General features: G+C 37.2%; 2 protein-coding genes and 2 long non-coding RNA genes across 10 annotated transcripts in view; 2 read left to right on the plus strand and 2 right to left on the minus strand.

Annotated features, from left to right (window-relative positions):
- nrm (neuromusculin) overlaps positions 1-27,038 on the minus strand; it is a 506,208-nt gene that overhangs the window by 83,462 nt on the left and 395,708 nt on the right. For all 7 annotated transcript variants that reach the window (XM_069507073.1, XM_069507071.1, XM_069507068.1 and 4 more), the window contains exon 5: positions 18,406-18,576. In XM_069507073.1, the coding sequence (XP_069363174.1) occupies positions 18,406-18,576 (171 nt within the window). The remainder of the gene's footprint in view (positions 1-18,405; positions 18,577-27,038) is intronic.
- On the plus strand, positions 2,236-5,315 carry LOC138404086 (ankyrin repeat domain-containing protein 12-like). The gene has a single exon (XM_069507286.1). The coding sequence runs from the start codon at positions 2,336-2,338 to the stop codon at positions 5,078-5,080; it is 2,745 nt and encodes a 914-aa protein (XP_069363387.1). The 5' UTR covers positions 2,236-2,335; the 3' UTR covers positions 5,081-5,315.
- On the minus strand, positions 9,548-10,999 carry LOC138404095 (uncharacterized). The gene is made up of 2 exons (XR_011238200.1): positions 10,688-10,999; positions 9,548-10,134 (listed from the first exon to the last, which is right to left on the minus strand). It is a non-coding gene; the product is annotated as an uncharacterized lncRNA (long non-coding RNA).
- On the plus strand, positions 14,174-16,189 carry LOC138404094 (uncharacterized). The gene is made up of 3 exons (XR_011238199.1): positions 14,174-15,002; positions 15,118-15,301; positions 15,462-16,189. It is a non-coding gene; the product is annotated as an uncharacterized lncRNA (long non-coding RNA).

Consider the following 27,038-nt stretch of genomic DNA (forward strand, 5'->3'; position numbering starts at 1 on the left):
TATCTTCTGATGAAAATCTAGCAAGCGCGATGAATAATTAAATTATTTTGCAAAACAAAGTTGCTAGCAACTGTGACGTCACGGGACGCCATTTTAAAAGTTCCCTTTATACGGGGTGTTAACTAAAATGCAGATTTAAGCAACTCTGCCCCCAAAGCTTTGACGAAAAGTTGCCCTATTGAAATGGAGTTTGTCACTTGACTTTTCAGTGTTCCGTTGACAAAAAAAAACGGGATACTTTTTAGGGTTCCGTACCTCAAAAGGAAAAACGGAACCCTTATAGGATCACTTCGTTGTCTGTCTGTCTGTCGTGTCTGTCAAGAAACCTAGACGGTACTTCCCGTTAACCTAGAATCACGAAATTTAGCAGGCCGGTAGGTCGCGAGAGGGGAATAATCCGAAAACCATGAATTTGTGTTAACACCATGAAAAAATAATCAAAATGTGTTCATAAACAAATAAGTAATATTTCTATACCAAGTGGGATATTATATCGTCGCAAGAAAGGCAGAATTACTGAAGCGCCAAATTAGGCATATTGAGTTATATAGATATTCGGAATCAGCGTTTTTTTTCTGCGTCGATCAGTCTGGGTTCCACAGCGATACGAGCACTATTTTGGCGTTTCAGTAAATGGAAAAAAAGGGGATTTTTCATCAGCCAGAGTCCTTAAGCGACACTTTTTTGGCATTTTATTCGTGCCTGTCACCTACGTAATTTTGTTTTCCTGCAATAAATTACAAGTAAATTTTAAGTAAATTTGGCATCCGGCAATTTAAAAGCTAATATTTTATAAGCATTTTTGGACTACTCGAAAGAAACATAAAAGTTGGTATAAGTAATTTTGAATTGAAGAATTTATAATAAGTAAGGCTTGTAAGAATATTAGCCTTTCCATTTTTATGCAGGAAGTGGCGTATAAGTAATTTTGCCTTACTGTTATTGAGCAAGTTTTTGACTTTCAGTATCTTTACTATGAAGTAATATTTTAGCAAAAGTTATAGAAGTAAAAATAGAAAGCTGGTCAATACGTCATTTACGTCGCTAAAGTAAAAAATGTGGAGCTGCAATACTGCAAAACCTGATTATGACCGCGTATCAGTCAGTCTGCTCGACAGAGCCACTGAGAGTACACGTGTGTCGGTATTTGTTGCCGCTCAAATAGATCGAGAAAATAAGGGAATGTTGGTTATAATAATGCAATAACGGACTCCTTAATCGGTAAGTTAGCTATTTATTAGTATGAAAATTATAATAATTTACATAAGAAGCAATATTTATTAGTAAAGTCACCTTCGGTAAGTACCTAAATACCTAATAATTTATGAAATATGCCGAATTGTCATTTGACGCTGGTTCTGTTTTTGTGTATACCTAATCTATAGATACGAGTATGTACGTTATTGGTTTAGATTGAGCAAGGCATTTTAGAATTCTAGATAGTTTTTAACAGGTTTGTCAGGTCTAGACCAGCACGGCAGATATTCGGCACGAGCCATAAGTTCCCAATTTGTGTCGGATATTTTAGCCTGCCATCTAGCTTGAGTAAAATAGTATAAATTATTTACTTAACCGATTTTTATGAAACTTGCACTCTCTCTTATTAAATCTCTAGATACCTACATACATAAAAAAACTGATGCCGATTTTATTATAAAATGATTATGCATTACAATAATTATGAATTCGCGGGGATGCAAGCCACGTTTTTGTTGTATAATTATGTTACGTGTGAAGGTTAACTTAAGATTAACGGGCTGATGTTAAGTTTATTTTCGAAGAGTGTATTATGTTGGTTTCGGTCGAGAATGGCTTGTTACCTTGTGGTGGCCGAGAAGTAGTAAAAAACTGACCGTGTGGTTGTTGCCGACCTCAGTTGATTCCTTTGGGCAAAATTGCGGTCAAGACTTATTTTTTAACCTATAATATCCCACGGCTGGGCAAAGGTCTCCCCTAAATTCATCCACTCTTTACGATCTAGTGAACAATCCGGCCAGTCTTCAAGGAAGGTGTCCAAGACAAGAATGGGTATTCTTTATAATATTAAAAACTAGATGGTATATTAAACGTTTTTTTAAATTTATATGAGACTTACTATTCCTTTCTATTTTTTCAGCTCATAATGGAAAGTAAGAAACAGAGTTTTTACAAAAGGTACGCAGCAAGACTGAAGGACGAACAGGAACCTGTAGCTGGAACATCAAAGACACCACTGATGGAAACAGTCTCAAAGCCAGCAGTAGTTAAAAGACTGATATTTAAAACACCTAAAAAAGAAACACAGAAGTACAAATCAAATAACTTGAACAAGGAGCTATTGATATCAAAACCAGTTATGCGCAGTGCAAATACAGAAGCTGAACCACCATGCATTGATTTAACAGTTTGCGATTTGACAGATGACATAAGAGAACCATACCAGGAACAAAATCTTACAGAAAAAGCAATACAAAAAGAATTAGACATTTTCAGAGAAATTGAACGACAACACGAAATTGAGGAGGCTTGTGAACAAATCCGACGAGAACACTTTGAAGAGATGAACACAGGATCAAAATTTGTACAAATTGAATCTAAACAACTTGAACTGACAGACAGTAAAATTATAATGGAAGATTACAACACTGAAACACCTGAGATAGTACCAGACAACATACTGAAGCGATGTGATAGCAAGCAGTTTTTTGAGACAGAAGAAAGCAAAGGAGAAATTGTAAATAATGAAAATATAGAATCTGGAAATGATGCTACTGATGGCATATTGTTATGTCTTCGAAACAACATGGAGCACAACAATAACATAGATTTTAAATACATGGAAGATTTTAAAGAAATAGATATTAATTTACAGGAAAATGAAAAGGTAACCGCTGAAAATAATTTTATTAACATAGGAATGAATATACAGGAAGACCAAAAAAGCTATGAAGGAGAGATTTGTAAAGATAAGAAAATACCTGAAATAAATGAAACAGTACAAAATGAATCGCATATAAGCGAAAACGCCAATTTGGATAATAAGATAAGTGGAGATGAAAAAGAAGAGATAAGAACTGACAATGATAAAGATAGTAACCAAGAGAAGCATGAAAATGTTACAAAAAATGATCGTGATGAATACATAAAAAATAAGCGGTTGAGACAACAAACAAGAGAGAAGTACGTAGATTTTTTGTCAGATAATGAAGATTTTGTATGGAGTTCTTCATCATGGGAACATTCATCTTCTGGATCGGTATCCGATGGTACGAAGAAAACTAAGAAAAGTAAGAAATCAAAGAAGAAAAATGAGAGATCTAAGAAGACTACGAAATCGAAGGTTCAAGAAGAAGAGAATGAAGTTTCTGAAGTTGAGGGTAGAGAAAAGAAGAAACAGAAGAACAAAAGAAAAGAAAACAAAGCAAACAAAGATTCCGGGCATGAGTATGTAAATTCTAAAGGAAAAGTTATTCCAGCCAAAGAAATGAAACAAAATCCCTGTAATCCACAAAATTGCTCTAACGCATGTTACGAAATAACTGATGAAAAGAGAAAAGCTATATTTTTACATTTTTGGGGTTTATCGTCTGAAAGACGTAAAGACTGGTTGGTAAGCCATTCTAAAAAGATGGGTGTAAAAAGAAAGCGAGCAGATACGGCTAAGCGTACCAACACTTTTAATTACTTTATTAACGATGGTGAAGGGCAAGCCCAAGTGTGTCAACAATTTTTGACTTGTACACTAGATCTCAAGCAAAAAACATTGTACAATACAGTAAACAACGCATCATTTGGTAGTGCAAAAGAAGATATGCGTGGAAAACACGAACCCCGAAATAAAACCCCAAATTTAGTTACCGAAAAGGTACGAACATACATAAAGGAATTACCAGCTTTGCCTTCACACTACTGCAGGAAAAATAGCACAAGAACATATTTGCCGACAGAATTTCGTAATATTTCAAATTTGTATAGAATTTATAAAGAGACTCAGCTTGCAAATGGCAACGCCTACGCTGGAGAAAAACTTTTCAAAAAAATATTCAACACTGAATTTAACATTGGATTCCATTTCCCCCGCAAAGATAAGTGTCTGAAATGTACACAATATGAGAATAATAAGAGTTTTGATGCAGAAGAAAAACGGAAACACTTAATAGACAAAGAAGAATCTGCTGAAAGGTTTAAAGCACATCAAAGTATTTATAATAAAGACAACAGTGTTTTATGCGCATCATTTGACCTTCAAAAGGTGTTGAACACGCCCCACGGTGAAAACATGATGCTGTATTATTCGCGCAAAGTGGCTGTCTATAATTTAACATTCTATGAATCAGGCACTAGAAACGGGTTCTGCTACACATGGTCAGAAAATAATGGAAAAAGGGGTGCCAATGAGATATCATCAATTTTAGAGAAGTACATCAATAATGTGGATCTAAGGGGTACAGTGAAACATTTATTACTATATTGTGACTCATGTCCGGGGCAAAATAAAAATAAGATAGTATTAACATGTTTAAATGAAATACTTAAGAAGTGTAACACTCTTCTATCAATTCAAATAAATTATTTGCTCCCGGGGCATACCTATATGCCGGTCGACTCTATGCACTCCGTTATAGATAAAAGCTTAAGAGGCATTATAGTGTGGGCACCGTCGCAGTGGAGCACAATTTTTACTATGTCTAGGAAGTCACCAAGACCATATGAAGTAGAGGTCCTTAATTATGCTGATTTTAACAAATGGGACACAGTTGCTGAAAAATATTTCAAAGGTAATTTAACCGGAAAAATTAGCAATTTGAGGACAGTAACATTTAAGAAATCGGTGGCAAATATGGCTTTTGTGAAATGCTCTATGAATCCGGATGCGCAAACAGAAGAAATCGAGATAGTGAAGAAAAATAACCTACAGCTTAAATCATGCTACAAAGCGATGCTGCCCATTTGCAAAAAGAAATACACGGATCTGAACAAATTGTGCTCGAATAATGTGATACCAACTGTGTATCATACGGAATATCGAAGTATGAATAATGATCCCAAAGTTCAAAACTGCTTGGCTGAAACAGACGAGGAAGATGAAGTATTGGCCTAAGATTGAAATGGATCCAAGGCACCTTTTGCTATTTTATACTCGTTTTTTTAAATACCGTCGAAAAAATGTATTAGTTAATGAAGATTGTTTTGATTACAAATTAATTTTATTTTATTTTTAAATGTCAAAGACTGAAAGAAACGTTGATTCTCATTTTTTTATTTCAGTAGTTGATAATTTTTTTGTAATAGGTAGGTACTTAGATAAGATTCTAAATATTGTTAAGTAATTGTTATTGCCAAAGAAGTTAAATGCTCTGTTACTCAATGTAAGTTTATTATTATTTTTGCCGAAGAGGTAAACGACTTTTTGTTTAGAAGGAGTAAAATTATAAAGTTAATTACTTAATAATAGGAATAAAGGTAAAAACCAAACAATTCATAGATTAAATAAAATACAAATTAACAGCTGTATTTTAATTTATTTCTCGAAACTATTTCCCTCTTAACTCAAATAGGAGGCCTTTGCCCAGCTATCTATCCAATTTAAGAGCTGAGCTCTAATCAGAGGAGGCAGCCCAGCTCAAGCCCATCTCAATGCCCTACTAATTTACGTAAGATTATTAAAAAAAGATAGGAATTTTCATAATCATAAGCAATTAAGACTTTACTCTTACACATTAGTAATGGAGTATACGTTATTATTTATGGTTCAAGTAACTTTAATTTTGGGCACTACAGTATTTAAGTAGCTCTTATTGTGTATTAACTGAAGTTATAAGTAGTAAAAGGTGTGATTAGACAAAAGTAATTATCTCTTACGTCTTTTTACTCGAAAAAACTAAAACAATAACCTACCTTTAAGGATTTTTAGTGATTCAACATAATGAGCCGATCAATTTTTAAGTTGTTTTAACATGATGAAACCAGACTTGTAAAAGTCCTTTCAGTAATTTAAGATTACGAACATTACATTATTGTTATAGTTCCAGAAAATTTGTCGTTTTCCAAAATATATACGTAAGAGTTATAAGTAATTTTGATTGCTATAAATATTTGAATCAAATAGCGGTTAAGAAATTTTGCTTTACTGTAAATTGAAGTCATTTTTACTTAAGCGCCACTATATCACAAACCAGCAGTCCAATTATTATGGTTTGTACTTCTGGACATAGAAAATGACAAATTAATAAAAGTTTACCTTGACGTCATCGAAATTTGTGTGCGGGGCAAAAAGTTATGAATTAAAAACGAGAAAAAAATAATTAAAACGGCTTTTTCTCGAAATGGCCATTTGGAGCTTCAGTAAATTTGCCTTTCCTGCGACGATATGACAGTCTAAAATCGATTTTTATTTATTTTTATGCTAAATAGTTTTTGATTTATCGTACAAAATGTCGAAAAATACGACTGTAGTACGGAACCCTCGTTGCGTGAGCCTGACTCGCATTTGGCCGCTTTTTTATTCAAATCAGACTTTGCGTTTAGTTTAAAAACAATGCCTCCATATTGGAAGCTGGGAGCGTTTTAAATTCAAATTTTACACATGTCAGTCTTCGTATGAACACAGGAATGGCGGCCATCGCAATGCGTTCCAGCAGATTGAATATTTCATACGTTGATATTCATGCGGACAGCTCGATCCGAACCGGTTTGCATGGAGATAAATGCTTTTTTATTTTTCTATGGATTTAGACATAAATTGATGAAAATACGGAGTAGGAAATCTAGCCTAGAAATCTTATTTAGAAATTATGCATACCTAATAATAATAATTGTACATACCTAACCAAAACTCTACCAATCTGGCTAGATTTCCTATCCCGTATTTTTATCAATTAGTTTTGAGTTTTCACTTAGGTACACATATTTTTGTTGACCTCCCTGGCGCAGTGGTAAGCGTTGTCTCTTAGTGGAAGGTCCTGAGTTCAATTCCCGGCAGAGGTTTGAAATTTTATAATTTCTTAATCTCTGGTCTGGTCTGATGGGAGGCTTTGACCGTTGCCAGTTACCAGTTACCAACCTACCGGCGAAGCCATGCCGCCAAGCAATTTAGCGTTACGGTACGATGCCGTGTACCTAGAAACCAAAGGGGTATGGGTTTAATAAAAACTGCCATGCAAGGGGTATGGCAGTTTTTATAGCCCGCTTCCATCTTAGACGCATCATTACTTACCACCAGGTGAGATTGCAGTCAAGGGCTAATTTGTATCTAAACTAGTTTATGCTCGCGACTTCTTCCGCGTGGATTACACGAATTTCAAACCCCTATTTCACCCTCTTAGGGGTTGAATTTTCAAAAATCCTTACTCAGCGGATGTGTACGTCATAATAGCTATCTGCATGCCTTTCAGACTGATCCATCCAGTAGTTTGAGCTGTGCGTTGATAGATCAGTCAGTCAGTCAGTCAGTCACCTTTTCCTTTTATATCATCATCATCATGATCACCGGCTCACTACAGAGCGCAGGTCTCCTCTCGGAGTGAGAAGGGTTTTTGGCCATAGTCTACCACGCTAGCCATGTCCAGATTGGCAGACTTCACACACCTTTGAGAACATTATGGAAAACTCTCAGGCATGCAGGTTTCCTCACGATGTTTTCCTTCACCGTTATATATTCCTTTTATATATTTAAATAAAAAGCTAAGTGTCAGCTAGAATGTACGACACAATTTATTCCAGTGACGTCATAAACCCGTTCCATTTATTTAATATCTTCGTTAAAATCATAAAGGCGAGTCGGGGACTGCATCGGCGATTTAATTTACAATTTTAATTAAAACGTCTCAAGAGTCTCTTAGCTTAAGAGCTGAATATGCATATTGCATAAAGGTACGATTTATATATTATGAAAATACGTAATATATTATATACTTGCTGATGCCCGCGGCTTCGCCCGCGTGGTTTTACGTTTTTAAAAATCCCGTGGGAACTTTTGATTTTCCAGGACAAAAAATGGCCTATCCGTAGTAGCCCGTCCCCGAGATGCAAGATATCTCAGTACCAAATTTCTGACTGCCGTCTCCATTATTTTGATTTCGTGATATCTCCTAAGATATTATTCTAAATGAAATGATACACAGGGCAATTTTGGTCTAAATTAAATACTTGAGATGACGAATAGTTTTATTTTGTTAAGAATTAATACTATGATAGTAAAAACACCTTCGAAAGTAAAGCTTTGTTTTAGACCACATTTGAAAATCATAAAAATGGTTAATGTGAGCCTACCGTAAAACGTAGATATATGCTATCGTGGACTTTTTAAGAGCTTTTTACGAGTAAGAGGAACAATTCCACTGAACATTGTTTTCGTATAACTTTAACTATTTACGCAGCCCACGCCACAGAAGCTCAAAGATGAGACGATTTTTGTCACTTTATTGCAATTTTCGTAGGGATCTCTAACTCTTTGAAAATAAAATATAGCCTATGTCACTCAATAATAATGTAGCCTTTTACTAGTGGAAGAATTTTCAAAATCGGTTCAGTAGTTCCAGAGATTACCCCCTACAAACAAACTTACATACCTCTTTTTAATATTAGTATAGAAGTATAGATATAAAACTATCTTTACAACTCTCAATGAACACGGTTTGGCCATAGAGTGAACTAGAGTGAGGGAACTCTCGGTTTGATCCTGAATCGACGATAGTCAAATATTGGGCTATGGTGACGTAAAATCAAAGAAAAATAGGACTATAAAATGTACTAACATTTGACGCCTGCCAGTGACGTTCTGTTAGAAGTTCCCTAACTATAGTGAACTGTGCCATAGTCCACCACGCTGCTGGTGCCTTTGAGAAAATTTTGCCGAACTCTCAGGCTAAACTAGAACTATTATCCCCTACATTCTCCAAATCAATACTTGAGGGTGGAATAAAAGCATGTTTTAAAATCCCTCAAAATCTTTTGCTTTAGAGAAATGCAGAATTTGAAATATTTTAAAAGGCATCGGAACGTCAAAGCGGCGTCTGCTTCAAAGTAAACCGTTCCAAATACATAAAGCAGGCACATACTTAGCCCTGAGAGCTGTCGTGATTCCAACCATAGAGTAACAATTTGTATTTGCGCGCCTTCTTCCCGCCCACTGCACGGGCTAGCAACTTTATTCGCGCGGATTTAAGTTTTTTAACAAGTCATTATTAACAAAAAAACCGGTTAAGTGCGAGTCAGGCTCGCGCAATGAGGGTTCCGTACTACAGTCGTATTTTTTCGACATTTTGCACGATAATTCAAAAACTATGTTGCATAAAAATAAATAAAAATCTGTTTTAGAATGTACAGGTAAAGACCTTTCATATGATATCCCACTTGATATAGTCACTCACTTCGAAAGTTGAAAATACTAATTATTAGTTCATGACCACAATTTTTTGTTTTGTGTGATCTAACCCTAAATTCACGGTTTTCAGATTTTTCCCCAAATGTCAGCTATAAGATCTACCTACCTGCCAAAGGCCATTGCCCAAGTGACTATGGGACTCAGTATCGCTACCAAATTAGTTGTCCACTAATAAAATAGAGCTTAATTTTTAGGATAGTTTTATTACATTTAATTACACATTTAAAAAAAATCTAAACCTCCGGATTCCGCAGAAATATGGTGAAGAACGACCTCCGAAATTAGAATTTTCGAAACTGTTAATTCGCTGCTAACTTACGTTTTACTGAAATATTTCGCTTTATTAAATATATTTCTAAAGAAATCTATATTATAGAAGCCTCAATAGCTCAACAGTTAAAGGTGTGGACTGAAATCCGAAGGGTCGCCGGTTCAAACCCCACCTGTCGCACTACTGTCGTACCTACTCAGGTGGCACAAGCTTGACGCTTTCGTCCTACGTCGGCAACGATGCGGCAGCATTCTATAGAACGCGACAGGTCAAGATGACAATCGGGGTGACGTGCGGCTGTGCGGAGCATCCCCAGCCTCATACCCCGATTGCCATCTTGACCTGTCGCATACTATGGGTATCCGCTAGCTGCGCTCTGGCATTGGTAGCACACATATAGGCACCGCGTCTAGCCGTGACGTGTAGAAGGCCTCGCGCTCACGTGGAACACCTAAGCCCGCAGCGATGCACGCGGCGTCATGCCACAGCGAGGCGTCACCTATACAGAATACATAACTATATGTTAAACATTGCTTTTAATCAGTTAATTAAGTGAATTGAATGATGATAAGATAGGTATACACACCTCTAACTTGTGTAAGTTATGTGTGTTTTAAGCAATTAAATATCACTTTCTTTAAAGGTGAAGGAAAACATCGTGAGGAAACCTGCATGCATTCACTATACTGTCCTGAAAGATGTGTGAAGTATGCCAATCAATCCACTTGGCCAGCATGGGAGACTATGGCCCTTCTCACTCTGTAAGGAGACCCATGCCCTGTAGCGAGCCGGTGATGGGTTGATCATGATGATGATTAAGTAATTACTAGTTACAAATCGAAATAACACACACAGAATACATAACTATATGTACAGATAATAAATTGCAACATGTACAGATAATAGTTCATACAGTACAGATTGAATGTACATAGTATAGGTACTATGACTGGTAAAATACAGGTATTTAAGCGGGTAACATATCTGCATATGCCACTTCATCTGTATAGGCTGTCTAATGGGTAAGTAGTACTTTTCATTATTATACATACCAAGTGTGCAGAAATCCAACGCAGAATAATATTTCATTCCTCAGAGTCTGAAGGCTGTGCGAGGACGTAGAGATATGCCACATGCATAACTCGCACTCTGTGTCCAAATAAAGCAGCAGGTGCTAGCCCGGCTCGGAGAGCTTTTTGTGATGAACCAAAACACTCCATGCAAATGACATGTTCATGTGAAATCTGTCAAATCATATATTTACAATATTAGATAATTTCAAAAGCATTTGCAATTCTTCTTTGATCAGTTAATTGTTTTTAATCAGTTAATTAAGTGAATAATGATAAGATACAACGACTCACACAATCAACACAACTCAACTGTTAGTTATGTGCGTTTTAAGCAATTAAATATCACTTTCTTTAACGGTGAAGGAAAACATCGTGAGGAAACCTGTACGCTTGAGTTCTCCGTAATGTTCTCAAAAGGTGTTCTAACCACATTTCACGACAGTTAGGTTACTTCTAATAAAACGTCGAGGCTTCGACATCACGCAAATAGCTCTAATGTAGCCCTATTTTCCATGATTTACCGTTTTCACGTCACCTTAACCTATTATTTGACATATCGTCGATTCAGAATCAAGCCGAGAGCTTCCTCACTTTAGTTCACTCTGCCCTAACACTCTTATAAACCAAATAATTATTTATTTATTACTTACCTACTGGTGCAGGTGAATTCCAAGATCCAAAAGTCAAAGAGTCCCGGAAGGAACAAATTACCACACCGACATGATGGATTTTCCATAACATAATATGTGTATTATCTATGTCTACAACTAACTAGGCGTCTGTAGATTCCTAGATCACTTTGTCTAATTATTAAATAGTGATTAAACAAAAATAAAACAGCAGTAATAGTGTTCTGTGCTTTAGCTGAACAACCACAGAGAACGAATTAAAAACAAACAATTTATTTGACATTAGGGATGTCATATCGATCCGATATCGATTTTCAAAGAATCTATTTTTGTGACAAGAAAATCGATCTACGTTCCGATTTTTGCTTCTTTATTTTAGATTGAGTTCACGCAAACAGAGTAAAAAAGAAGCAATATAAAAATAGTAAACAACTACTAAAATAAAATAAGTACATATATTAAACATACTACACATGGGTAACATTGGTATAATATTATTTAAAAAAAGGGTTTTAGAATATGATTAGTACCTAATTATTTGATGTCATTAAACAATTTACAGCATGTTTTACCTTTAATTCAATTGAACTATTTAATTAAAATATAGGTATCGAAAAAAATCGAAGATTTATTTTTGCGAAATAAATATTCCAGACCTCGATTTTTTTTAATCCGTTCCTCAGATTTCGATTCGAATCGATCTAAAAATCGATCTTTTTTTTTGAAGAATCACCATTTAGATTTGACATTCGACAACCTCTCGATTACGGTGAAATTACAGCTACAATGTCGCGATCGCAATCACCTATTTGTTGACGCTCACTATTTGCTACAATGCATTGCAATATGAATATTATAGTACCTACGCGACAGGTTGAAATGACAATCGGGAAGGGAACGCAACCCGCCCCCACCCCCCGTGTTTAATCGGTGCGTGCGAATGCGGGTGGGTGTGCGGGGCGTCCCCTCACCTCATACCCCGATTGCCATCTCAACCTGTCGCGGACTATAACATAATAATTCTATTACTATTGTAATAACGACAGGGGCTCGATTTTGTTTCGATTTTGTTAATTAATGTCCGCTACAATGTAACGATCTCAATCACTTCTGATTGGTTGAGGCGTGCTTACTGTTGCCTATAATGCATTTGCATTGTTGCAACAAGAATACCAAAAATTCAGCCAATCACAACAATTATTGCGATTGTAATAAGGATTGATGCATGAAAGTAATAATCGGAATCGCAAGACGTCATCATAATCGACCTAAGCTTATCGATTCCTTGATTCGCGTCACTACATGTTTTGCTAATGTCAGGAAAATGAACAAAACAACTATTTTTATTTCGGTCAGTTTCTAATTATACGGCTGTTTTTTTATTTCGTAACATTTTAAATGTTTTTTTAAATTAAAAACAGGAATTACTAATTTCACCATTTCGGTGTACAGCTATATCTATAGCGATACCAGTGGTGGGCAGTCTCCTTTCATGATTCAACGATGATGAGGTCAACGGGAAGTATCCTGTAGGTTTCTTGACAGACAGACAGACAGACAACAAAGTGATCCTATAAGGGTTCCGTTTTTTATTTTGAGGTAGGGAACCCTAAAAACACAATTTCTTACTAAAAAACCAACTTACGAGACTTTTTCACATTACGCGTCGGGCGCGATCCCAGAAGACGCGGGTTAGATTCCTGCCAGTCCGCAATTTTTGATATGTATTTAAAATTATTTTACTAACTACTTAACTTCAAAAGAACGAGGAACGAGAAATAGTCTACCACACCATGTGTGAATTTGTAGACTTAACACACCTTTGAAAACATTATGGAAAATTCTCAGGCATGCAGGTTTCCTCACGACGTTTTCCTTCACCGTTAAAGCAAGTGATATTTAATTAATTAAAACGCACATAACTCCGAAAAGTTAGAGGTGCGTGCCCGGGATCGAACCGATTAGAAGGCGGATGTCCTGACCACTAGGCTACTCTATGGTCTTACTCAACGTCTTAACTTGTTGACATAGCAGTACCCGTAGTACAAGATTTTACGTCTCACCAAACCAAACCAAATTCGAGAGTCGAAATACTTCCGCGTTACAGTAAAATTGACCTAAACAGCCTTGAATTGAAGTCAAATATTCAATGCCACTGATTTTAATTTCGCAATGTTTCCGCTTGGAGCGCTGGCTGTAGAAGTGTAGACAAACTTGAGCTTTAAAACAAGGCATTTAAGATCCAGTTTACTGTAACGCGGGAAGTATTTCGACTCTCGAATTTGGTTTGGTTTGGTGAGACGTAAAATCTTGTACTACGGGTACAGGCACTCTGTATTCGGAATGCAGTTTCGAGACAATAAACAGAAATCGAACCAGGAGGGCTATTCACTAAAATAACATCTCGATATCGAGGCTCACTCAAGTGAGATAGCTCACTTCGAAAGCAAACTCACTTCACCTTGGTTTGGTATTCTGTAAACATCTGCTACGCACATGCGAAGTGAAGTGAGTTCGGAATGCGAACTCGAACGACTAGGGATGTGTTCTCTATGGTTAAGCGAATCGGTAAAATTTTTAAATCCGTCTTTTATCAAAATACGTACACATTTCTAATAAAATGTATGATTTATAGTTTTGGTACAAAAAAATGTACACATAAAAAAAAAAATCTCATTTTTTAACGTATAAGATACCGAAATTACATTTAGCACCTGCCGGTCTTTGTTGCAAGATGGCTGCGAATTAAAAAGTTTTTAGTTTGTTTACAAACCAAATGACATTAGTGATCGAATTCGAAATTGTGGATTAAAAGTTACTATTGTTTTGTGGATTTTAAAGGATTTGTTGAGGAAAAAGTTTCTAAAAAATGAAGTAAGTATTGTAATTTTGCTCTTTAGTTACAAATTATGTTCATACTTAACAATTCGTGTCTAACAAGATTACATTTCGTAATACAGCATCACGGAAAGAGCGTCGCATCCTTCTCGGGCTCAAATTGAGTCTCTTTTGGAGTACTTGGAGAGAAACCCAAGCCTTGCAAAGGGTTTCTCTAAAGTACCTAGTGCAAGGGACGCAGCCCGAAGATCTTGGGAGGCACTGGAACTCCAACTAAACAGCCTTAGAGGCTGTGTTAAAACTTCAAAACAGTGGACCAAAATTTGGAGATAGATGCTCCACTGCCACAAACAGAAGTAAGTGAATGGTTTACATGTAAAGAAGTGAAACATTGTTTAAAAAACCCTGGTTACACTTAAGCTGTTGGTCCCAGTTATTAGCATTAACATCTCACCTAATGCTTTGCCTCAATGGTGTGACATTAAAAAAAAGTATTTAGTGTAGGTAACTAATTCTGTTGTACATAATCTACTAACTTTAAAAACCCCAACTAAAATTTGGGGTCTAAACATTATATTATCTCTTTCAAAATGCTCCCTGTGGTAAACTTGTTAGATGTATGTATATAACAGAATAGCTCAAGTATTTTATTTAAAATAATTCATTTTTAAACAAACATCTGTCAGTAATAAATAAAAATAGAAATACTATATTATGCATTTATTTACATTTTATTGTTTTATTCACATTATTTAAATTTGTTTTAGGACCAATAATGTTACAGAAGCACTCCGAGCACACTATCAGATATAGTCATTTCTACTAGGGTAAGGCTAATTTGCTATTGATTTTTTTTAGTTGAGTTAGTTACTAATAATATTATCTTATCAAATTTACATAAAAATATACATATCTAATATTATTATACCTACTTTTTTTCAGAATCAGAGTGTTCTGCCTGTACCTCCTTCCCCACCGCACACCCCACCAGCTGGAGTTAGTGGACCACCGCCTTTGCCTACAACACCCTCGGGCTCGGGAGCTCATCCCTCACGGCGCACGCTTAATGCCCAAAGTCGGCTGTTGGGATCACCAGCACAGAACCAGCCACCTTCCCCGATGACAAGTAATTATAATTTACAAGATAACTAGAAAATGCGATAGATTTAGAGTACCTACCCAATAATAAAATTATTGTTTGTGTCTGTAAATATACCAACAGATTTGAATAAGGATAGATTGAGTTTAACTTTATAAATTCTACTAAGAAGTTATTTTTGTTCTAGTGCCATCCAACCGTCGCCAAAGACGCCAAACAGTGGCATCTCCAACTCAACGGTGGTCTCAATTCTCCAGAATGACAGAGAGATTTCTGGCAATTGAAGAACAGTGGATTGAGGTGGACCGCCGCAGTTCGTTGCTGTTTGAAGCGATCGTCAATCATGCGCACGAACGGGACACGGCTACGTCTCAGGCATTGCAGACCATCGGGGAGGGGTTAAAGCTACTGGCGGAAGCTTTAATAAATAAAAACTTAGGATCATTGCTCTTTCCCATTTAAGTACCTACCTACGCAAAGTTTGTAAGTTTGTTTGTAGGAAGTAATCTCTGGAACTACTGAACCGATTTTGTAAATCTTTCGCCAGTAGAAAGCTACATTATTCCTGAGTGATATAGGCTATAATATAATTTATTTAAAAAAAATATTAGAGATCCTACAAAAATTTTAATAAGCTACCCGTGCTAAGCCACCGGGTCACTAGTAAACAAAATAATTTTTAATCTGTCATGTCACTTATTACTTTTAAATAAAATAAAATAAAATTTTATTTATTTCATGTAAAATAACTAGTATCTCTTATAGTGTACCTAGTATAATATCTTATCTGTCTATTATATTTAACTAAATTTATATTAGTTAAGTTAGGTAATATTGTAATTAGGTAAATAGTTTAGGTATAAGAATAAAGGAAAATAGAATTATAATATAATACATGCATACTTCTGCGTAAGTACCTACTAAAATTAAAATATATACAGAATTTTAGTTTAAGTGAATATTATTATTATTTTTGAGAAAATAAATATTCCTTTAAACCGAAAATAATATTTGGTAAACAAATCTTGATGTTTTATTTCTTCCAATAAATGTTCTATTAACTCTTCGGAGAGTCGGTAATTAAAAACAAAGTCTCGAGTAATTATTAAATAATAGTAAGTGAATTACGAATCTCATTCGCTTGACGTCGACTTTTTTTCTAATAAGAAGGCCTCATAAGTAAGCTCAGAGTCACTCAGCGGGCGATGGAGAGAGAGCTATGCTTGGAGTTTCTCTAAGTGATCAAACCAGAAATGAGGAGATCCATAATAGCAGAGTAACGGACATAGCTCAACGAGTTGCGAAGCTGAAGTGGCAATGGGCAGGGCAAATAGTTCGTACAACCGATAGACGTTGGGGTCCCAAGGTGCTGGAAGTGCGTCCTCGCACCGGAAGACGCAGCGTTGGAAGACCCCCCACTAGGTGGACGGACGACATCAGACGAGTCGCAGGGAGCCGCTGGATCCAGGCGGCGCAAGACCGTGGCGTGTGGAAGTCTCTACAAGAGACCTATGTCCAGCAGTGGACGTCTATTGGTTGATGATGATGAATAAGAAATTGAACACAATCTAGCCATGGTAGTAATAATTCTATACCTACTAACCAATACTGACTAACAAAATGTAACTGATAAACTAATTATTTTACTTAAAACAACTTATCACTTAAATTAAAGCTTAAATGTTTTATATAAAAGATTCCGACGAATTGAGAACCTCCTCCTTTTTTTTGAAGTCGGTTAAAAATCAATTAAAATCACTAAAGCAAAAATTCACTCCGAATTCGATAGCTCTCACATAACTATATATTTGACAAGTGGATTCAAGCTTTGAGATGACGTAATTCGACAATCGAAGCTCGATCGAACCAAGAAATGGCGTTAGAGAATACCACTTGTGCCTCATTTATCCTGACCAAGTAGTTTATCTCACCGCCGCATTCGTCAATGCGGCGCCACCTGTACTATCGAGTTTTACAGAATACAAATGATCAAACTCATCGCGAATTCACTTGTCGAATTACGAAAAATGCTTTACAGAATAGCCCTGCTGCGCTCTCGCGGCAAACACTTTTAACATTCTGTTCGCGCTCTAATTCTTTTGTTTTGCAGTTTCAGAATTTTCGGTTCGTAATATTAGCACAGTTCACGACAGTCAGGGACCTTCTAAAAAAACGTCGAGGCTTATATTTGACGCAGGTAGCCCTATTTTTTTTTTTTACCTCACCATAGCCTAATTTGACATTATATCGTCGATTCAGGATCAAACCGAGCGGAGTGTTCCCTCACTCTAGTTCACTCTCATAATTATAAGTCTCTAAAATATATGACCTTACCAAAAACTGTTATAAAACTTATAAAATTGTACCTACCTATAAAAACTATAACGAATATCATATTGCATAATTGTTTGAATTTTTGTAATATAAATTGTTAATCTTAATATTATGTAAGTACTTCTAATTGTCATATCAACTGTAATTTTTGTGATAAATTGTATGTATCCACAAGATTGAATTGGATTAAAGGCTTTATTTATTTATTTATTTTATTTAAAATATATGACTAACGTCTAACTAGCTTATGCCCCCGACTTCATCCGCGTTGACTATACAAATTTCAAACCCCTATTTTACCCCCTTAGGGATTGATGAATCCCCCTTGAATTATCAAAAAAAAATATTAGTGGATGTCTACGTCGTATAATAGCTATCTGCATGCAGCCCGTCCCGTCCAGTAGTTTGAGCTGTGATCAGTCAGTCAGTAAGTCACCTTTTCCTTTTGTATATTTGGATATATATACAAAACTATGTATTTATTTATTTTATTTTATTTTATTTATTAGGAACACACACAATACATTAATTTAACACAAACTACGACACTTATAGACAAACACAGGCTGATAAATGTATCTATAAAATGTGTACACAGCATTTGCAAAATATCTAGACAAATAAAAAGAACTTAACTAACTACTCAACTAAACAATTAATAATTAAGTTACTTAGGAGATGAACCCACCGTAAAATGATAAGAGCTTCTAGTAATTGAATTGTATTCTAATTGAATTTCGAATGTTATTTGAAAACTTGTTTGAAATTGGTTGGTGATTGATTGATTAGGCACTCACCATCTAGCTTTTCTTTCCCGTTGAAGTACCAGGTGACTTTAGGCTGCGGTTTCCCTCCTACCACCAGGCAAGTGATGTTAACCCGCGCGCGCTCAGACAGTGGCCCGAAGGTACCACCATCAGACATCACCGTACCATCGCTGGTCACCACTTCGACGGATTTTGGTTTAACTGTGGACAAAGAGAAATACAAATTAGAATTAGATAGTTAAAAATAAAAAAATAAGTATTTCACGATTTTTGAAAATTCAATTAGTAGTAACTAAGGGGGTAAAATAGGGGATGAAAGTTTTTTTTAATAGAGATAGCGAGCAAACGAGCAGGCGGGTCACCTGATGTTAAGTGATTACCGCCGCCCATGAACATTTGCAGCACCAGAGGCCGATGCGTTGCCGGCCTTTAGGAATCTATTGGTCCGCCCCTTGAATAACCCCATGTTGTAATCAAGTGTTCACAATACGTTGCGCAATTATTAATCCTTGGAAAAAGTTATGATAAGAAAAAAAGTAAATTTTCTAATAATCTATCCAATTATTTTTGCCTCTTATTTTTACCCCATTAGTAGGGTTAAGAGCAGTGGCGTGCACAGTGTTTGAAGCCAGGGTAAGCATTAGTTAGGTAGGAACCTATTTACTGGCAGGTCATAATGAAAAAAAAAATGCATTGAGCCATTACAGCTGGGGTAAGCAGTGCATTTATGCCTCTATGCCCTGCACGCCACTGGTTAAGAGTATTACGTTCCAGTACCCCACTCAAGCTTCTTACCAGCAATTTATTGTTATTTTTCAAAAAAAAATTAAAAAACTAGTCAAGTCGAGTCGGACTTGCACACGAAGGGTTCCGTGCCATCGTACAAGAAACAACACTTTTTAAAATTTCTATAGCAGCCATTTTGAAATTTTTATTATTTGTTATACAAAATATTCTGTGAAAATTTTAAATCTCCACCTATTACGGTCCACGAGATACAATCCGCTGACAGACACACGTACGGACAGACAGATAGAGGAGGCTCCCGTTGGGAACCTTAGGGTACGAAACCATAATAAGTTTTATTTTAATCTGTCCAATTATTTGTGCCCCTTATTTTTACTCCATTACTTTAATATACATATAGCTTCCATGCCCTACTCAAGCTTCTTAACAGCAATCTGTTTTTATTTATCAGAAAAATATAAAAAAATAAAAAAAAACATCGCTAACGAGCTTAAAAGCTTCAAGTACGCCTTGTCATTATTACCATTGTTCGATAAGTACGTACTGCCGAGGAGAAAAGTGTTACAGAAAATAATGAGGACATTTTTGCTTAAGAGTTTGAGATTGCTTTCGACGACCTCCCTGGCGCAGTGGTAAGCGATGTGGTCTTATTAGTGGGAGGTCCCGGGTTCGATTCCTGGCAGAGATTTGGAATTTTATAATTTCTGAATTTCTGGTCTGTTCTGGTGGGAGGGCTCGGCCGTGGCTAGTTACCACCCTACCGGCAAAGCCGTGCCGCCAAGCAATTTAGCGTTCCGGTACGATGCCGTGTAGAAACCAAAGGTGTATGGGTTAAATAAAAACTGCCATACTCCTTCCAGGTCAGCCCGCTCCCACCTTAGACTGCATCGTCACTTACCATCAGGTTAGATTGCAGTCAAGGGCTATAACTTATCTGAATAAAAAAAAAAGTGCGCTCCATGGCCGCTCCAAGTCGAGCGTGAGAGTATGCCATTGCAATCAACATTTACAGACATACTCAAGAGTGAGTCATCATCATCATCATGATCAACCCATCGCCGGCTCACTACAGAGCACGGATCTCCTCACAGAGAGAAGTGGTTTTTGCCATCTACCACGCTGACCATGTGCGGATTGGTAGACTTCACACACCTTTGAGAACATTATGGAGAACTCTCAGGTATGCAGGTTTCCTCACGATGTTTTCCTTCACCGTTAAAGCGAGTGATATTTAATTACTTAAAACGCACATAACTCCGAAAACAGAGGTGCGTACCCGGAATCCAACCCCCGACCTCCGATTAGAAGGCAGACGTCCTAACCACAACGTAGAATTCCGAATGGCAACGCAACAAACAAACACACTTTTGCTTTTATTGTGTCGGTATCTCAGATATCAATCAATCTTTAATCCAACGCCGCCGAATCCAACTCGGTTGGGCAGCGTTCAGGAAGCTTCGAGATGTCTTCTTGTCCAAAATTCCTCAGTGCTTGAAGACCAAAGTCTTCGAACAGTGCGTGTTGCCAGTGATGACATATGGATCCGAGACATGGTCGCTAACTATGGACCTCATAAGAAAGCTCAGAGTCACTCAGCGGGCGATGGAGAGAGCTATGTGCGGAGTTTCTCTACGTGATCAATGAGGAAATGAGGAGATCCGTAGGAGAACTAGAGTAATTAGCTCAACGGGTTGCGAAGCTGAAGTGGCAATGGGCAGGGCACATAGTTCGTAAAACCGATAGACGTTGGAAGACGCAGTGTTGGAAACCCCCCCACTAGATGGACGGACGACATCAGACGAGTCGCAGGGAGCCGCTGGATGGCGGCGGCGCAAGACCGTGGCGTGTGGAAGTCCCTACAAGAGACCTATATCCAGCTGTGGACGTCTATCCGATGATGATGATGAATCAATCTTTACAGTGATTTTCAAGTACTTTACATAAAAAGTATTGTAATAATTTCAATAATGACTTGTGCACGCGACTCCGTCTCCTCCCAATCACGATGAATTTACTTAATGTCATTACTTGATTGCTCTGATTTTGTTCAGCGTAATTTTCTTATAAACATACCCGCACCCATTGAGTTATGGACCATAGAGACACAGACTACATACAGCAAGCGTCAAGAAAACGACTCCTCTAATCTTTTTTAGGGTTCCGTACCTCAACAAGAAAAACGGAACCCTTATAGGATCACTTTGATGTCTGTCTGTCTGTCTGTCAAGAAACCTACAGCGTACTTCCCGTTGACCTAGAATCATGAAATTTGGCGGGTAGGTAGATTTTATAGCTGACATTTGGGGAAAAATCTGAAAACCGTGAATTTAAGGTTAGATCACACAAAAAGAATTAAATTGTGGTCATGAACTAATCATTAGTATTTTCAACTTTTGAAGTGAGATAACTATATCAAGTGGGGTATCATATGAAAGGTCTTCACCTGTACATTCTAAAACAGATTTTTATTTATTTTTATGCATCATAGTTTTTGAATTATCGTGCAAAATGTCGAAAAAATACGACTGTAGTAGTCCCTCATTGCGGGAGCCTGACTCGCACTTGGCCGGTTTTTTTATAGAGATAGCGAGCAAACGAGCAGGCGGGTCACCTGATGTTACCGCCACTCATGAACATTTGCAGCACCAGAGGAACCGCCGATGCGTTGCCGGCTTTTCAGGAATTTGTTGGTCCGCCCCTTGAATAACCCCATGTTGTAATTTAGTGTTGTAATCAATATTAGTACTGGCTGATGCCCACAACTTCGTTCGCGTGGATTTAGGTTTTTAAAATCCCGTGGGAACTCTTTGATTTTCCGGGATAAAAAGTAGCCTATGTCACTCTCCAGGTCTCACCCATGCAAAAATCACGTCGATCCATTGCTCCGTTGCGCCGTGATTAAAAGACAAACCAACAAACCAATAAACCAACAAACAAACACACTTTCGCACTTATTTTTTTTATTTTATTTTTATTTTATTTTTTACATCTTATTAGAACGGCAGTGCCACTTACACTAATTAGATAATTAATAATAAATTTAAATACAAATAAAGGTACAAGAAAAAAGACATAAAATACAAAACGATTAAAAATCAAAGGATTTTGAATATGTACGCTGAGAACATTGAATGACATATTCATGTAATGCTCTCAGCGTACTTCAGTAACTCCCGAACCAGTATTATAGGCCCATCATTAAATGGGTCCCATTGAGCATTAATGTCCAAAAGCGCGTTGAATGATGCTAATGAACGGGGTATAGGTGACATAGATCTAGCAACAGTGCGATGATGTGGGACCACGAAAAGTTTATTTTTTCGTGGACGAAGATTACTGTTGGATTCAGGGACACGTATGCGACACAGTTGGTCATGAACTTCTGGAGCATTAACATCTCCTCGCAAAATTTGACACATAATTTTGAGTTGGTCGCAAATGCGTCTGACCTCCAGGGAGTTGAAACCTAACTTATAATAAGGGTACTGATTTATAGGCAAACGCCTGACCACAATCACACCTGATGGAAAGTGATGAGGAGGCCTAAGATGGCCTTTACCTAGAAGATGCCTATTCACTCTTGTTTTGAAGATATCCGGGTTCTAATTAGTAGGAAATGAAAAAAAACCTCATCTCTAGTATATGACAACTCTATGCCAGCACGGATTACATTCATTTTTTAATAATTCATTATACGAAAGAGTATTAACTTTTTCCATTGAGTAAGTATGTTTTTGGATTGAAAAGTGGATTAACTTTTTTTTCATAAATTATGATTTTTGTAATGGCAACATCGTTGAATAAATAAAGGTTCATTACAATTATTAAAATACTTTGATATGTAGATATATCTAAATATATAAAAGGAGAAGGTGACTGACTGACTGACTGATCTACCAACACACAGCTCAAACTACTGGAGGGATCGGGCTGAAATTTAGCATGCAGATAGCTTTTATGACGTAGGCATCCGCTAAGAAAGGATTTTTGGAAATTCAATCCCTAAGGGGGTGAAACAGGGGTTTGAAATTTGTGTAGTCCACGCGGACCAAGTAGCAAGCAAAAGCTAGTAATATTATAAATCGATGCCTCACTATTGACTTATCGAAAAAACAAAACATTCAATTTCGTATCTATCAAAATCCGCGCCATTCGCAAATCTGTCATGGCCGCCAATATCTGTCAAACTTGTTTTTTATGAATTCAGTGACGAGGGCGGGATATATACGAATAAAGTAAATATACGGAAAAAATTAAAAACGACTTTATCTAAGCCTTTTTATTCTTTTGATTCAACCAGATTCAACTGTGTATTTTTTTCATTCACATACAAGTTAGCCCTTGACTGCAATCTCTCCTGCAATCTAAGATGGAAGCGGACTAACGAAGGAATATGGCCATTGACTCATATATAACTTCGTATGGACAAGGCTATTGAACAAACAAAATGGCACCGATTCAGTGGTGCTTTAGCACCAATGCAACCTCAGTGACGTCTGGATTTCAAACGGGTCGTTCATTAGTATCTAAGAGGTGGCGCTGATTTATTTGGTTTCAAAACACTGAAAGTTTTGTTCGCTTTTTTTTTTTTTTTATTCGTTATAGGCGCACGCTTGACCACGATCACACCTGATGGAAAGTGATGATATGGCCTAAGATGGGACGCGTTTGCCTAGAAGGTGCCTATTCACTCTTGTTTTAAAGATACCCGGATTATAATTGACAGGAAACACTGATCTAGGAAGAGTATTCCAGACCCTAGCCATGCGTATAAGGAATGATGACGCAAAGCGTTTCGTGCGCGAAGATGGAATGTTGACGACATAGGGGTGAAGACTCGCCCGGTGTCTTGCGGTACGGTGGTAGAAAGGTGAGGGAGGGACAAGATCGAACAGCTCCTGCGCACACTCTCCGAAATATATCCTGTAAAACTTCGTCAACGAACGTCTTCGTCTGTAAACGTTCGTGTGTCGCTTGGGCATATCTTGTCATTTATATCGATGAGTTTTGGTTTCTACACGGCATCGTACCGGAACGCTAAATCACTTGGTGGCACGGCTTTGTCGGTAGGGTGGTAACTAGCCACGGCTGAAGCCGTCACACAATTCCCGCTACCTTCTTAAGGTCGTCAGTCCAGCGCGTTGGGAGTCGTCTCACACTGCGCTTGCCGATACGCGGTCTCCACTCCATAACATGTGCTCAATGTATTAACTATCATGTAAAAAGTACGGAGGTTCACCTTTAAATTTTTTTATTTTTTTTATAAAATGAACATTAGCCATGTTAAATGACTAATATTCCCCTTTTTCCTCTCCAAGTAAGCGTGAAGCTTGTGCTAGGAGTAGGTACGACAATAGTGCAACGGGCGGGGTTTGAACCGTCGACCTTTCGGTTTTCAGTCCACTCCTTTACCAGTTGAGCTATTGAGGCTCTATTTAATTAAGGACTAATATCGTACTTTTGACATGACAGTTGACACATAGAGCAAATATGGCGGTGCGTTATCAAAACTTACCTATGCACTAAATCAAGACAATCTAATATTGGGGCCGATCCTTTTGTTGTACACAATCTCTAAATCTCAATCAATCTCTAAGTCTAAATCTAGTGCTATCCTTTTCCGCAAGCAACATTATGAAAGGGATAGCAATAGATTTAGACGTGCCATTTTAGTTTAGTTTAGAGATTGTGTACAACGGAATTAGCCACATTGTCTATCCACAACACAGAATATTAATTTCAAACGTCACACGTTTGTCATAGACAAATAAACTGGGTATTTAATATGATGGCGGGAACGCGAGCGCGTCAACTGACAGCTGATGTCAACCGACGTCGGATTTCGCGCCAATTTAGCTCATCATGCCTGCCGTAAACGTTTTGAATAATATAACATTGCTTTATCAGTTATCAGTTATCTAAATATATAAAAGGAAAAGGTGACTGGCTGACTGACTGACTGATCTATCAACGCACAGCTTTATCTACTGGACGGATCGCGCTGAAATTTGATATGCAGATAGAGCTAATATGATGTAGATGTAGATGATTGAAAAAATCCTTTCTTAGCTCCTTTTGACTCAATCACTGGGAAAGTGATGTTGTGTGGCTGTTATTATCGGTGAGTCTTCTTGTATCGTTCCAATTTGTATAAATGTGATTTTAGCTATCTATGGATACTGTTAGTTAGGAATGTTGATTGGAAGGTTGTAATAGTTAGATAAAGGTTGGTTTGCGATCGGTATGGGGATGGAGGAGCCGATCTAGGTAGGTTAGGTTAGGTTAGGTTACTCGCCTAGTTACTTTTTTTTAAATAAATAGTTAGTTTGTTTAATTAATAGTTTTACTAGTCGTTGAATCATATTAGATATATTTATGGAGTCTCGTGCTATAAATTCATAACAGGAAGTTGCTTAATAAGTAAATTTATGTGACCCATGTTTCACAAAATTGAAACTTGACAACGCGAGTGCTTCATGAATTTCAGAAGGTGTACTAAAATATTTGCGTTAAACACTCAAAACGTAAACTTGCCATCATAATGGCTGGCTACAAAACTTGTTTAACGAATTGTGTCATTCTATACAGTAAACTTTACACACTAAATCATTCCAAACTCGATGCTGTGCGAGTTGCGATTCCAAATATTTCGAATTTCGATAAAATTTCAACTTTTCACAAGTTTCCAAAAGGAATGAGTTATGGAGATTTTACAATGCGAGGGACAGCAGAAAATAAATCTTATTTCAAATACACTTAAAGTTCAAACTCGTTTGTGTGGTGTTGGAATGGAATATTGCTTTGGGAGAAAACGAATTTGCAATCGTTCGGAAAGCATATTCCATAGAGCAGAAACAAAGAGGAGATGTTGTATTAAGATTTCCCTATGAAATATCGAGTGACATTTTGCGGGGTGAGGGGTTGTGGAACGCCGCCCACTTCTCAATTTTCCATCTGCGGGTTAGTAGCAAAACTACTCGCTTAGCGACCTAACATCGATATATTGATGTCACTACATAGTTCAGCTATCTCACACTAGATGTCATTTTCTAGAACTATTTTAATAATTACGTATAAAATTACTTACAAATGAAATGTGATACCATTCATAGCATCAGAACGTCTGTCTGAATAACTTTGACACGATAAAACACAACACTTCATCCTTTTGTTCTTAAAAACGCGAAAACACACCGATAATACGAGTCTCAATATATGTGAACCTGACGAACGCAGACAGCATACTAACTAAGGCCCCGCCCACAGTGATGACGTCAGGACCTAGTTGAAAATCACAGTGCACAGTTGCTTAGGCCAACTCCTCTTTGTTTCTGCTCTATGGCATATTCGGAGACTGGCTGACCCGCCCCGGCTTCGCTCGGGTCTAGAAAATCGAGGTAGGGGTTGAATTCCCAAAAATCGTGAAATACGTATTTTTTTATTTTTAACCAAAAGCTTAAATACCAATTTTCATCAATGTAACTTAAAAAATGACGGACTTTCATACAAACTTCCATCCCCCATTTAACCCACTTAAGGGTAAAATTTCGAAAAAACCTTTCCTAATGCATACCTGCTCTTTACGAAAAACATACCCTCAAAATTTCATGTCTCTAGGACCAGCGGTTTAGGCTGTGCGTTGATTGATATACTGTATAAGTCAGTCAGTCAGTCAGGACTTTGAATTTTAAGATGCGTACTACTATTTCCATTTTCAAGTTAAGGGGGTCACTACCAAGATGGTCGCTATGCCTACGCCGTTTAAGTTCGAGCGTCCCTATTGAAAAACCCTTTATAAATAATGCGGGTGACCGCCATTTTAGTGACGTAAGCACTAGACTGAAGTTTCGAGCTGATGGTATATTTTATTTCGGCTAACGTCAAAAGGACGTCATTTGGATGTTAATGAGACATGG

Source organism: Maniola hyperantus, chromosome 25, assembly GCF_902806685.2.
Source record: "Maniola hyperantus chromosome 25, iAphHyp1.2, whole genome shotgun sequence".
NCBI classification, from domain to species: domain Eukaryota; kingdom Metazoa; phylum Arthropoda; class Insecta; order Lepidoptera; family Nymphalidae; genus Maniola; species Maniola hyperantus.